The 13876-nt window shown below is 29.0% G+C and overlaps 9 protein-coding genes across 9 annotated transcripts; 4 read left to right on the forward strand and 5 right to left on the reverse strand.

Moving 5' to 3' along the window:
- Positions 1-1175: 1175 nt before the first annotated feature.
- T551_01200 (tyrosine-tRNA ligase) lies at positions 1176-2823 on the reverse strand (the record flags this gene model as incomplete). Its single annotated transcript, XM_018373463.1, has 6 exons — positions 1176-1333; positions 1385-1733; positions 1773-2109; positions 2155-2441; positions 2494-2644; positions 2690-2823. 6 exons carry the CDS (start codon positions 2821-2823, stop codon positions 1176-1178), a joined length of 1416 nt encoding a protein of 471 aa, XP_018230117.1.
- Positions 2824-2951: 128 nt separating this feature from the next.
- On the forward strand, positions 2952-4211 carry T551_01201 (transcription factor IIF subunit TFG2; the record flags this gene model as incomplete). The annotated part of the gene is made up of 6 exons (XM_018373464.1): positions 2952-3169; positions 3217-3232; positions 3281-3479; positions 3524-3735; positions 3788-3928; positions 3969-4211. The coding sequence occupies 6 exons, from the start codon at positions 2952-2954 to the stop codon at positions 4209-4211; spliced, it is 1029 nt and encodes a 342-aa protein (XP_018230118.1).
- A 236-nt stretch (positions 4212-4447) lies between these two features.
- Positions 4448-6012, forward strand: T551_01202 (26S protease regulatory subunit 6B; the record flags this gene model as incomplete). Its single annotated transcript, XM_018373465.1, has 8 exons — positions 4448-4745; positions 4793-5074; positions 5125-5379; positions 5423-5502; positions 5545-5639; positions 5684-5767; positions 5808-5902; positions 5945-6012. The coding sequence occupies 8 exons, from the start codon at positions 4448-4450 to the stop codon at positions 6010-6012; spliced, it is 1257 nt and encodes a 418-aa protein (XP_018230119.1).
- A 298-nt stretch (positions 6013-6310) lies between these two features.
- T551_01203 (nucleosome assembly factor ASF1) lies at positions 6311-7070 on the forward strand (the record flags this gene model as incomplete). The annotated part of the gene is made up of 3 exons (XM_018373466.1): positions 6311-6419; positions 6465-6886; positions 6930-7070. The coding sequence occupies 3 exons, from the start codon at positions 6311-6313 to the stop codon at positions 7068-7070; spliced, it is 672 nt and encodes a 223-aa protein (XP_018230120.1).
- A 5-nt stretch (positions 7071-7075) lies between these two features.
- Positions 7076-7819, reverse strand: T551_01204 (40S ribosomal protein S2; the record flags this gene model as incomplete). Its single annotated transcript, XM_018373467.1, has 1 exon — positions 7076-7819. The coding sequence occupies one exon, from the start codon at positions 7817-7819 to the stop codon at positions 7076-7078; it is 744 nt and encodes a 247-aa protein (XP_018230121.1).
- A 241-nt stretch (positions 7820-8060) lies between these two features.
- On the reverse strand, positions 8061-9252 carry T551_01205 (uncharacterized protein; the record flags this gene model as incomplete). Its single annotated transcript, XM_018373468.1, has 3 exons — positions 8061-8141; positions 8187-8934; positions 8981-9252. 3 exons carry the CDS (start codon positions 9250-9252, stop codon positions 8061-8063), a joined length of 1101 nt encoding a protein of 366 aa, XP_018230122.1.
- A 233-nt stretch (positions 9253-9485) lies between these two features.
- T551_01206 (60S ribosomal protein L15) lies at positions 9486-10711 on the forward strand (the record flags this gene model as incomplete). The annotated part of the gene is made up of 4 exons (XM_018373469.1): positions 9486-9559; positions 10093-10393; positions 10438-10628; positions 10672-10711. 4 exons carry the CDS (start codon positions 9486-9488, stop codon positions 10709-10711), a joined length of 606 nt encoding a protein of 201 aa, XP_018230123.1.
- A 311-nt stretch (positions 10712-11022) lies between these two features.
- T551_01207 (uncharacterized protein) lies at positions 11023-12065 on the reverse strand (the record flags this gene model as incomplete). The annotated part of the gene is made up of 8 exons (XM_018373470.1): positions 11023-11052; positions 11101-11182; positions 11232-11245; positions 11285-11426; positions 11461-11615; positions 11659-11677; positions 11727-11846; positions 11920-12065. The coding sequence occupies 8 exons, from the start codon at positions 12063-12065 to the stop codon at positions 11023-11025; spliced, it is 708 nt and encodes a 235-aa protein (XP_018230124.1).
- Positions 12066-12298: 233 nt separating this feature from the next.
- Positions 12299-13543, reverse strand: T551_01208 (uncharacterized protein; the record flags this gene model as incomplete). Its single annotated transcript, XM_018373471.1, has 8 exons — positions 12299-12355; positions 12404-12481; positions 12538-12789; positions 12840-12866; positions 12919-12952; positions 13001-13094; positions 13151-13178; positions 13532-13543. 8 exons carry the CDS (start codon positions 13541-13543, stop codon positions 12299-12301), a joined length of 582 nt encoding a protein of 193 aa, XP_018230125.1.
- Positions 13544-13876: the final 333 nt, after the last annotated feature.

The raw sequence follows: 13876 nt of genomic DNA on the forward strand, positions 1-13876 counted from the left end.
TCATATATTATTGACTCTTATTTATTATTTTGTGTTATATAAAATAAAAAATGGATTTAAGATAAAATTATTAGAAAATATGTTTAAAATTTTTAAGAAAAACTATATAATAGTATATATATATATTTATTAAGTTATAAAATTGATATGTAATGATTAAATTTTAAAATTGGATACGTATTTAAAAAATATAAAATTGCTAAAATATCATATTAATCAGATTAAGTAGTAAAATAAGTTAATTAAACTGAAAACAAATAAAATTACATGATTTTAATTTTTAAAAAAAATTGTATTTAAAAAAATAATTTTTATAAAAATTAAAATATTATATTATTTTAGTAATAAGAAAATTTATATGATTATTTGAGATTGTTTTTTCAAATAAAAAAGATTATTTTTGCTAATATAAAAAAATTTTCCTTTTGATACAAAATAAACATTTAATGCTTTTAAAAATACATAAGATTTTTTAAATATAATATTTTAACTACAGATTTTTATAAAATTTTTAATATTAATTCTTAGAATTTAATTATTACACTATTAATTTTAATAAAGTCGTTTGAAAAATATTTTTATATATGAGGAAATAATTTATAGTAAGAAATAATAGTGAATGTATTTTAAACATAATGAATATGAAAAAGTAATTATTTTTTTATTATAAATTTTATAATATATTGATATTATTTATTATAAATAGTTTATTATAAAATTTCCTAATAAAACTAATGTTTCCTAATATTGTTTTTCATTTAAATAAAAATATAAAACTATTATGAATTATTTAACCATAAGATATATTAATGTTATTAATGTATGAATTAATATTATAATATTATATAATTAAAAAATATATAAAAATATCTATTGTTTATTAAGAATATTTGATAAAAAAGCCAGCTTTTTTATATTTATGATTTCTATCTCATAAAATTATTTTCCTATATATAATTATTAGTTTTTAGTTTTATTCACTGCCGTTTAATGAAAAACTGAAAAATGCTGAATTTTTTAATATGTGCAAAAAATTCCAAAATATAATGGTATGATATATTCAATTACAAGAATTATTTTTAAAAATACAAAAATTTTAAAAGATAAAATTATAAATAATATATTTATATTCTTTAATGATATCATTATATAACAATAACATTATTGATAGTAATCTATATTACGTTAATTACTATATGCCGTTTTTTCCCTAGTTTAAAAATAAGAACTTTCCCTTCCATAAGCCAATCTTCTGTAATTTGTATAAACGGACTAGTTATTTTTTCTTTAATAGTATATATTCCACCACCTTGAAGTAATTTGTTTATTTGTGCTAATTTTTATTAATTCCTATTAATATCTATACATTTAAAATTACATTTACTTAAAACACCCGATTCTTTTATAACTTCAGGTACCGTTTTTCCAATAACTTTTTCCTTATTTAAAGTAATAATATCTTTTTTATTTGAAAACATTTCGAAAATATGAGAAATTTCTAATTTATTCCTTTCTTTATCTGAAAATAATAATTGCGTTGCCATTTTAGATTTTTCCATTTCTTCTTGTCCATGAATTAACATAACAACTTCTTCTGCAAGTTTATGTTGTGCATAACGTTTGTCTGGACTATCAAAATGCTGTTCTATAATTTCAGAAATAGTATCTAAAGGAAGTAGTGTAAAAATTCTTAAATATTTTTCAACAATTTCATCAGAAGATTGTATAAAGAACTATACATAAGATATATAGGATAATAAGGGACAACATACTTGATAAAGTTGATATGGAGTAGTCATATCAGAGTTAAGCCAAATAGTATCACCTATACTTTTACTAAATTTTTCTCCATTTTTTTTAAGTAATAAAGGTACAGTAACTCCATATGGCTGTACTGCAGACACTGAATTCCCTTCTTCGCTTTTTAGATTATTTATTTTATTAATAAGTTCTATTCCTGCAACAATATTTCCCCATTGATCATTTCCTCCTATTTGTATTGAAACGTTGTAATTCTGATTTAAATAATAAAAATCATATGCTTGAAGTAATTGGTATGTAAATTCAGCATAGCTTATTCCTTGATCTGAATTAAGTCGATTTTTCACACTAAACACTATATTAAATAATATAATATTTTAACTTTTCTAATACCTTTCTCTTGCAAGCATTTCTCCTACCCTTATGTTCGATCCAACTATTTTTAAAAAATCAAAAAGTAAAAACCCATCATACCATTCTAAATTATTCATAATGTAATATTTTCCGACATTTGAAGCTTTATATCCTCGTTTAAGTGCATATATTAAACCATTTTTGAAAAAAGAATTAAGCTGATTCTCAATTTTTAGTGCATTTTCAGATATAAAATCCAATTTTAATGCTTTCCTTTGCTTTGTTCTACCTGACGGATCACCTATACGAGACGTTCCACCACCAACCTTATAACAGAACTTGTCATTACTAATAATGTATTCTTCTTTCCTCTCTTACTATGCTATAACAATTATGCCCCCTTAAATAGAAGTGAAAAAGAGATAATAATGTAACAAGATTCCCAATATGAAGTGATGCCGCTGTCGGATCTACACCCATATATACTGAGACCTGATCCGTGAGTATTTTTTTCTTAGATTCTAATCCGCTTATTTCTCTTTAGATTCCCTTCTTTATCAAATAAATATTAAACCTTGACATTACTTCTATAAGTCCACGTGCTTTTAATTCATTAATAAGATCTATTTTTTCCTCATTCTTTTCAAAAAAAGTACTATATACTCTTTTAAAACTATTTATTATGTATTTTTTGTATATTCTAGTCATAATATCTTATTTTCTACATCCTTTTTGTAATATTATATATTTTCATGAAATTAACGTATTGAAAACGTTGTGCACTAACATACGGTAGAAAAATAAATATAAAGAAAAACAAGAATAAATGTTAAGAAATGAATAATGAGAATAATATAGTTGTAAAAAAAGAAATAGGACTAACAGACGAGAATATCAATGTAAGCTATGAAGACTATGAAGATGATGCAGGTGATTTGGACATGTCAAAGATAAGAAGCAAAGTATGGCTTGTAAAAGTTCCAAAATTCCTTTTAGATAGGTGGGAATTAGTCAAAGATGATGGTGTAGACCTTGGGATTATTCGTATTCAAAAGTATGTGCATTTGAATGCTTTACTTTGAAATAAACTTACCGATTTAGCGGCAAATCAGATAATGTAAAGCTAATCAAGTGTAATCAAGAACAAAGCTAATAAATTGTTAAGATTAAGCTTATAATACCTGATGTTGAGAGTAATAAAGACCTTCCTTTAGAATATAATGTATTTGTAATGAATCGACATACGCGCAATGCCTATGTTTTTGCAGAAAGAGAGGAAAAGTCTATGCAAAATTTCTCTGATGCAACATTATTTCGAGAAACGTGTCGTAAAGGAGGATCTAGCCCATGCAAGCCTTCACAAAGTATCTATATTATATTTAGAATTGAATTTATTTATTTTTGGTAGAGCATATTGCACTTGTTGGAACAATTGCTCATGAATGCAATATTTCTCCTATTATTAATGAACAATATCGAAAGGTCATGCAGGCACGATCTAAGGCAGCCTCTCAGCCTAAGCGGAAAATACAAATGCTTAGTAACCATAGTTCTCTTACAAGGAATTTTATGACTTTAGGAATGCCTGAAACAAATGCTGGACGTTTCAGTTCCTTTATTGTAACTACCATTATTTCGTGAAATACTAATGATTTATATGCCTGTTTTTTAGAAAAATACTAGAAAAAGTGCCTCTGATCAAAAGGCTTCTCGATTGCCACGTAATGAACTCCTTGATATATTGTTCAAATGCTTTGATGACTATGACTATTATTCTATGAAAACCTTAAAAGAGATTACAAAACAGCCAGAGGTTTGAATATCATATTTGATTTATTTTTTTACTTTAATAGACATATCTTAAAGAAGTTTTGGAATCAATAGCAGTATTACTTAAAAAAGGACCATATATTATGAAGTGGACACTTAAAACTGAATATAAAAATAGAAATAATTTATCTGCTAACGAAAGAAAACAATTGAACGCCAGTACATCGGCAGCTGCATTACATAATGCTTATCCAAATCATGAGGGTTTTAAAATTAATAAAGGGGAAATGGGTAACGATGATAAAATGATTGACAGTACTTTTTGAGTTATATTTATATTGGGTTCTTATTTAGATACAATTTGTTTTGTACATATATATTATTATACGTAAAAATTCTATTTTTGTTTTGATTCTTAGTAATTGTTTCCACAAAAATAAATGGTCCATCTATGATTATTCAATTTTTAATTACTCCCTCTTTTCTGTTATTTTTATACTTTTAATATATTCGATTTCAATCCGTTTAATAACTACAATAAAACCAAAATTACAAAAATAAAATGGAAGATAATTGTAATCATTCAGAAGATTTATTTCATGAAGATTTATCATTTAAAAAAAGAGAACAGAAGTCTCAACGGTCAATTTTTCCTAAGATGGCGACAACAGAAGATCCTTATACTCGATTGAAATATCTTCAACGACATTTGGAAATGCTTGAATTACAAGAAACATTTATTAAAGATGATCAAAAAAATCTTAAAAGAGAGCTTATTCGTGCACAAGAAGAGGTAAAGAGAATTCAAAGTGTACCTCTTGTTATTGGACAATTTTTGGAAGCTATTGATGAAAATACAGGTAATATCGTTTATATATATTCATTTGAAGAATATTAATATAACTAGCCATTGTGGGTTCTACTACAGGATCTAATTATATTGTCCGTATTCTTTCAACTCTTGATCGTGAACTTCTTCGTCCTTTTTCTAGCGTTGCTTTACACAGACATAGTAGTGCACTTGTTGATATTTTGCCTCCAGAAGCTGATAGCAGTATTGCTATGCTTCGTCAGGATGAAAAACCAGATGTCACTTATCAAGATGTTGGAGGGCTTGATATGCAAAAGCAAGAAATTAGAGAGGCCGTTGAGCTACCTCTAACACAAGCAGATCTTTATAAACAAATTGGTATATATTAGTTTAATATAATTTAAATATATCTGAATGAGAGGTTTCAGGTATTGATCCTCCAAGAGGTGTTTTATTATATGGTCCCCCAGGAACTGGTAAAACTATGCTTGTTAAAGCTGTTGCAAATTCTACTACTGCAAGTTTTATACGAGTTGTTGGGAGTGAATTTGTTCAAAAGTACCTTGGAGAAGGACCTCGTATGGTGCGTGATGTTTTTAGATTGGCTAGGGAGAATGCACCATCTATTATCTTTATCGATGAAATCGACGCTATTGCTACAAAACGGTTTGATGCACAAACAGGTTATTTATTGTTATACTTTGGATATTGGTTTATTGTTTATAGGTGCTGACCGTGAAGTTCAGCGTATTCTCCTTGAACTGTTGAACCAAATGGATGGGTTTGATCAAGGATCCAATGTTAAGGTATATAATTCAGAATATAGTCATAGTTTAAGCATTGCATAGGTCATTATGGCTACTAATCGAGCAGATACACTAGATCCAGCATTGCTCCGACCAGGACGTTTAGATAGAAAAATTGAATTTCCAAAAACAGATAGGTATGTTCTAATTTTTCTAATGATTTATATCAATTTATGCAAAGACGTCAAAAACGACTTATATACAATACCATTGCTGCAAAAATGTCGCTTTCTCCTGAAGTTGATCTTGATAGTTTTATTCTTCGGTAAGATAAATTTTCATTAAGTTTTTCTAATCGCTTAAAGTCCTGATACAACATCTGGTGCACAAATTGCTGCTGTCATGCAAGAAGCAGGTTTAGTTGCAATTCGAAAAAGTCGTTATCTTATTATCCATTCAGGTTTATATTATTTATAATTTTATCTAATGTTAATTTTTTTAGACATAGAAGAAGCATATAGATCTCAAATTCAAGATGCAGATTCCGAAAAGCTTGCATTTTATACATAGATCCTGATGATATTTGTATATATTATTTGAATATAATTGTTTTGCATAACTAGTTCAATATTTTTGTATAAATTATAATGTTTTAAAGAAAAATAAACATTAGAGTATCTTATTTAAGATATTTTAATTATGTTTTTATAAATCTTATCGAAATGTTTAAATTTAAAACCTTATTTTTTATTCATTGGTTTTCAAAATATTTAAGACAAATGTTTCGAGTTCTTATTAATATATTTAATTCATTTTAAATTCATCTTTAAAATACCTTTTAGATATTTTCGTCTACTTTTGTTTAAATATGTCTGTTGTTAATATATTATCTATTGATATTTTAAATAATCCGGCTCCTTTTTTATCGCCTTATGAGTTTGAAATTACCTTTGAATGCTTAGAATCTTTAAAAAATGGTATATATATCATGATTTCTTTATTTCTAATTGATAAATATTTAGATCTAGAATGGAAATTGACTTATGTTGGTTCTGCAACATCAACATTGCATGATCAAGAACTTGATAGTCTTTTAGTTGGTCCTATACCTATTGGAATCAATAAATTTTTGTTTCAAGCAGATCCACCAACTGCAGAGCTTATTCCTAAGAAAGATATTCTTGGTGTCACCGTTATATTGCTTACTTGTGCTTATGATGACAGAGAATTTGTAAGAGTAGGTTATTATGTTAATAATGAACTTCCAGGAGTATTATTAAAGGAGGATGGGACTCCAGATGTTGAAAAATGGTCAGTAGAGGATGTTCAGCGTAATATTCTTGCAGAAAAACCTCGTGTAACTAGGTTCAATATTCGGTGGGATGGTGAAGAAGGCGAAGAAATGCCTCCAGTACAAGATGAATTAGAGGAGGAGGATGAAACAGTAAGGTTCTATTCATAGCTTGAAAAATTTAATTTGAATACAGTATGATGCAGAAGAACGTCTTACGGATTCTTTTGAAGAAAGTGAGGACGAGGCAGAGGCTTTTGAAATTAATATAGATGATCCAGAAGAAACCAATTCATGTAAACATGATTTTTTATATATTGATAAAGCAGAAAACTAAATACTTTAATATTTAACTTTTTCGGTTTGCATAAGAACATCTGAAAACTCTTCAAAAGGAGTTGGATAGTATGGAATTTCTTTCCAAAGGTTAGGTGTTAAAAAACCATAAGTATTTCCAATTGCTGCAAACGTTGCCTTGACAAAATTTCCAAGAGTGCGGGTAGCACCACGAGATGACGTATAACAGTCCTGAATACCGGCAAACTGAAGAAGACGTTTAGGTGTTGGTGCAGCAACAATGCCCGTTCCTCGAGGTGCAGGAACAAGACGGCACATAGAAGAACTGCATTTCCCACTCACTTTTGCACATACTGTATGGGGTTCTCCCAAAGAATTTCCCCAATATCCTCTCCGGACAGGTATTACCGATAGCTTGGCAAGAATAATAGCTCTACGTATAGCAATTGCAACTTCTTTAGAGCATTTTACACCAAGGCCTACATGTCCATCTGAATCTCCAACTATAACAAACGCTTTAAATCGTGTTCTTTGACCTGCACATGTCTGTTTTTGCACCGGCATTATTTTCAATACTTCATCTTTTAGTTTAGGTAAAAACCAGTCAACAATTTGATATTCTTTGATAGGAAGTGAATAAAGATATATTTCTTCAAGGGAACGGATTTTTCCCATCTTAACAAGGCGTCCAAGCTTTGTTACTGGCACCCAATCATCTTTTTCTTCTTTATGAGCTCGTCCTCGTCCACGACCGCGATCAAATCCTCCTCGTTCAGGTGCAGGGCCCATATTATTAATATTTGGTATTTTTATTTATAAATATTCAATAAAAGTGCCTTTTTTCCCTTATAAAAGGCGTTTTTTATCCAAAAGTTAGCTTATATTTTTCAAATATAATCTCAAAAAGCTGGTGTCGTTGAAAATCGGAAGATATTAAGGGCGGAGAAAACAGTCACATAATAAATAGGATAGAAAGAAATAAATGAACAAAATTAAATTTATAATATGTAAATATGGCTATAATAAATAGCTAATCAGATTTTATGATCTCGATAAACTTTTTAGAGGCAGTTTCACGAGCTTCACGCTTCTTTTTTACAACCGAAGAAGCCTGTATAAAATATTAAATAAAATATATGTAATATAGAAAACATACATGTTCCAAAAGAACCTTTGCATATGGATTAAGCTTGAGCATAAGGCGGCGATTCCTAAGGGGATTTTTCTTCTGGCAAACCCTGCGCCGTGTCTGCCGAGGACCTTTTGCTCGAAGAACGGACTGAATTTCGTCTGAATTGATGATACGAGTAATGTCTGGCTGAGCAACAATACTAAATGGCAACGTATAATTCTTTTTAAGTGAAGCCGGGACCTCGGTTGTGCCATACAACGAATCAAGCATCTCAAATGCAGACTGTGTCCATATAATAAACCGTCCAAGATGGCCACCCGGTGCTAGCTGGAGAAGATTTAAAGCACGGACATTGACAAGCTCGACTCCCGGGATATTACGGAACGCCCTAACAAGCCCCTTGTCTTCTGCATAAACAATAAGAGGCCCCCGGCGCTGGCGGTACCGCCTATTCCTCATTTTACCCTTCCCTGCCCGGTATTTGCGTGAATCAATCACTTTGACCACATCTGCATATGCTTTAAGAGAATTTAAGACCCCAACCGCCTCCCGTGTCTTATGAAGCGACTCCACTCTCTCCGATACCACCAAGGGTATCTCCGGGACCGTCTCAATACGATGTCCCCGTGCTAACACAAGAGATGGGACTGCTGATGCCGCCAATGCTGATGAAATTGCATACCGTTTTTCATTCAAATTCACCTTGAAACACCACTTCCTCCAGACCTTTGTCGGGGCAAACATATGGCCTCCACGGCACATATTCCCATATCTGTTCCTCCACGTCAATTTTTACTTGTATTTCACCACAAACATACGCTGCCTGTCCTGCACGGTGAGTCCCTCCTCCTGATACTCGTGGAACACGTGAAACTGCCCTTCCTGTTCCCCATGACTCTGCTGATGTCTGGTGTCCTGCCCGTGAACTCACTGCATACGGCTGCCGTTTATTCTTTGCTACTAATGTATGGACCGATTGTACAAGATCCGGCCGTATAGGTGCCTCTAAAACACTTGGAAAACACAGTGTAGAGCCTGTTAAGCCTCCTGTTTCATCATAAACGTTGATTTGAGGCCGATTTAATGCCATTTTTTTTTTTTGTCGTTGAGCTGTGCAGAAATCGTGCACGATTTTGCGCCTTTAAGCAGTCACTTCGATATATAATGTAGCAATAATATAAGTGACAAAAAGCAGGTTACAAGGCGAATAAAGCATGAAACAGAGGATATTGAGTATAGAAACAGGGTTTAGTAGGGGTATGATTGTTATTTTGAGTATTGTTTGAAAATCAGGAGACGGGGAGACGGGCTGAGGGAAAAGGAATGAATGAGAGGAAGGAGTGTAACGAGAAAGCTTTTGGTGGCATTTTAGCTAAACAGCCATTTGGGGAGATTTTGTATTATGTTATTGTATTATTTGTTTACTACTGTTATATTACGAGTATACTACGGATATATTAATATATGTACATTGTCGGCAAATAACTAGCAAATTATTTGTATTATTTATATTATTAATAGATGATATATTGTTTATACAGTATGGGTAAATCCATAGTATTTCATTAATATTTTATTATTAATATGTTAGGGTTTTACACTTAGTACGATTGAGACGGTTTTTCGCCGCTCAACGACGACAAAAGATTGAAGATGGGGTAAGTTGCAGTATTTTGGTGAAAAACAGCGAGTATTAACACAGATTGCAGTGCCTATAAGTATATGGAAGGTATGTGTGTCTTTCGGTGGAGTTTTGTGCTTTTTTTTCGGGAAAAAAAGCCTAAGATAACGTTGATTTGAAAAAAAGTAGCTGATGGGGGTGTGTAGAACTGTACAAACACAAGCAGTCGGATGTTCTTCGTTTTTTGCTAAGGATACGTTGCTGGTGTGTTTTTTGGCGGCCAAAAAAGCAGGAATAATGTGTATATAGGGAGTACCGCCAGCTGAATGTTATTCATCGGGCTTCACGTCCATCACGGCCAGATAAAGCACGGCGGCTTGGATATAAGGCAAAACAAGGGTATGTTGTCTACCGTGTTCGTGTACGCCGTGGAGGCCGGAAGAGGCCAGTGCCTAAGGGAGCAACAAACGGAAAGCCTACTAATATGGGTGTAAACCAGCTTAAGTATCAAAAAAGCTTAAGAGTTACAGCAGAGGAGCGTGTTGGGAGAAGATGTGCAAATCTGAGGGTTTTGAATAGTTACTGGGTTAATCAGGATTCTACTTATAAGGTTTCGTAGGATGGTGCAAATGTATTGATTAATTGTGTAAATAGTATTATGAAGTGATTCTTGTTGATCCAAATCATAAAGCGATTCGACGGGATCCTCGTATTAATTGGATTGTGAATCCTGTTCATAAACGCCGGGAAGCTCGTGGTCTTACTGCAATTGGAAGAAAGTCTAGAGGTGTTGCAGGAAAAGGACACTTATATAACAATAGTTCCTGCGGGAGAAGGAAGATTTGGTATGATATAGTAGTTATAGTTTTATTGTTAATAGTTCTATAGGAAGAGACATAACACATTATCTCTACGTAGATATCGTTAGAAATTGAATTTCATTTTGTATTTAAAAACTGAAGTTTATATTTAATATAAGAATTAAATATTACGTTGCCTATGACCTTTTTTTAATTTCGAAATAACTAAATTCCTGATGCTATTTGAAATAATAAATAATAAGTTTAAATATTACATTATTTATACAAAATACATGGATATTTTTATTATATATTTCCGAAACATTAAATGCATTAAAACATTCGGTAGGATTAAACATCAAATGTGAAAAGCTTTTTAATATAATTCCGAATATGTATACCAGTACTATAAATGCTGTATATGTATAAAGTTAATAAATTATTTCGAGGTTATTAAAAGTCCATCATCCTATAAAAATGATTCAACATGTAAACATTTAGTAATAAAAGTAAATACCATTTTTCTAGATCCCAAAATAATACGTCCTTGTTTTTTTGTTATAATAGTATCTATAATCCAGTATTGTAATATATTCATTCTAAAATTAAAAACATTAGTCTATATCAATAACAAAAAAATATATTAACATTAAAGGAATAAACTATTTTTGTAAGTTTATTAAAATATATAGATAACATACAAACATAGTAAAAAATATTTGTAATTTTTCTTGACTAATAGTCCAAGAAAGCAACCAATTCGCTGTACTATCTAGTATAGGTATCTTAAGAATAGGAACAATTAAAATCTTCATAGATATAAGGCCAATAATATATATAAACCTATGGAACACGTTACTTTTAGACAAAAAATCACCATATTATAAACATTTGTTTCCACCACCAAGTAATTCGAGGTGGATCACCATCATAATCACCTGATTTAGTCCCTATACAGCCCATAAAATTACAAATTTTTCCAATAATTCGGAGCATTAGCCAAAGTATAGGAACACCTACTGTTGTATCAATCTAAGATTAATTATACAATTGTATAGAATTATATATTTTTTACCACAATGTTTAAAAGGTACCTAATATAATGAATAAGTTATAATATTTAAAAAATAACACGTATATTACCATACACAGGGATTAGAAAAGCCTTTTTCCTTTTCATTAAATCCAATAATATCAGAAATGACTACATTTAAAACATGAATTACACCAGCGCCAATAACTTGCTTTGAAACATCAAGGAACCTTATAATACAGTTAAAATTTTCTATATTAATAAAAAAAGTGTTGTATTTATAACACTATTTCCAAAACTTACCATATTCTAAAAGATCGTTGAGGTAACTCCCAATGTCGTTTAATTAAAAGCGAAAAAAGTACAAAAGTCCCCAAAATGCATTGGACAAGAAGTGAAAATGGGCCCAATATCTCACATTTTTGTATATTTTTAAGGGTATTTTTCATTTTACAAAAATTTATTTAAAAAGCTTTCAGTTCTTAGATTGTTAGCATCGAAATTTAAAGATTAAAATTATATATTTAATAAATAAAAATATATAGTATTAAGATATATTAAGATATAAATTATTTAAAATTTACCACAAAATATTCATTTCAATTTCCCATTTAAAAATATTTTTAATAGTTTTTTTTAAAAAAAGTACAATATTAACAAGAATTATAATTCCTGTATACAATTACTCTGTTTTACTAGTATGAACATCATTAATTTCTTTATTGTTATTGTTAGTATTCTATGATAAAAAGTCAGTTTTTTTATAAGAAAAAAGAAAATGCCTAACATTTTTATTAAAATCAAAAAATTGACTTCGATCTATTGACAATCCTGCAGATACTAAAAGAACTAACAGTGTAATTCCCTTAAATATTATGTTATTGTTTTTTCAAAAAACTTAAATATGAATGGTTTACATACTTGAGCATACATTCGAGCTTGAACTAATTTCTGAGCTTTGGTGAGATACTTGTCTCTCCATAAAAATGAAAAAGATCCTATCATGCTTAATGCCCATGATCCTGCTATAATTTTCCATTTATTTTCTGAACACCAAATCAAAAGAGCACTTTGCCAATTAATTTTTTCAGCTGGTTTAATAGGATCAAGAGAGCCATATTTACTATCTTGATATTTCTTTGATGCATTATCAGTAGAAATTACGAGTGCTGTCTAAAAATATATTAGAAAACTTTTAAATAGTTAGGTTGAATGGAAATTACTGTTGCTATGCTAGAGACAAAAAATGACTAATTAGATAAAAATTAATATAAAAGAATCATGCCATTGAGGAAATAAAACCTTTATTGGAAGAGTTAATTGTCTGAATTTGTTCCTAAAATAGATATTTATTTTAATAAAAAGTAAAAATGAATTAATGTACCATTTCTTATTTAAAATATAAGCACCTACAACTGAAATACCTAATGCTATTATACCCGACTTAAGACCTGCACGTACAATAATTCGATAGTGTTCTATCAGTATAAATATTAATGCTTTATCTACGGTTTATAATCTTCAATGAAATAACCTTCTTCTTCTTCTTTAGAATAAATTTTCTAAAAAAATTAATATTTTATATTTAGTAAAGTTCTAGATACCATAATATTATATAAGTTATCTAATCCTATAATTAATAAAATTTGCTTTAATCTTTTTATAAATAATGTAATTTAATATTAAATTTTGAGAATTTATGAAAAATTAAGAGAATAGAATTTTAATCATTATATAAATAAATTTATTTATATGATATATGTCCTTTTTCTTTTTAATTTTATTATTTAAATAGTAAAAATTATTATTAAATTTAAAACCTTGAACAATTTAAATTAGTATTTTATAAATTATATTATTCTATTATATCTATGTAATACACTTTCTAATATTTAAAATAATGTGAATTTAAAACTAAAAGTTTCATCAAGAATATATATTTACTTTTCCTTAAAACTTTCTATAATAAATATAATCTTAAAAATAATTTTTAAGATAAAAATCAAATAATACAGTGTTTATTTAGTTATTTTTATTTAATTATTGATTGCAACATAAATGTAATGATTATATAATATATTTAGTAAATATAATGCTTATTTATGAAATAGCAAATTCAAAAATAAAATATAATAAATTAATATTATATATAAATCTATTTTTTTTAAAAAAATTAAAAAAATTACAATTATAAAATAATTAAAGTAAATGATTAATACTTTTTATAAATAACAATAATACAATTTAAACATAATCTATT

This window comes from Pneumocystis jirovecii (assembly GCF_001477535.1).
Source record: "Pneumocystis jirovecii RU7 chromosome Unknown supercont1.5, whole genome shotgun sequence".
NCBI lineage: Eukaryota > Fungi > Ascomycota > Pneumocystomycetes > Pneumocystales > Pneumocystaceae > Pneumocystis > Pneumocystis jirovecii.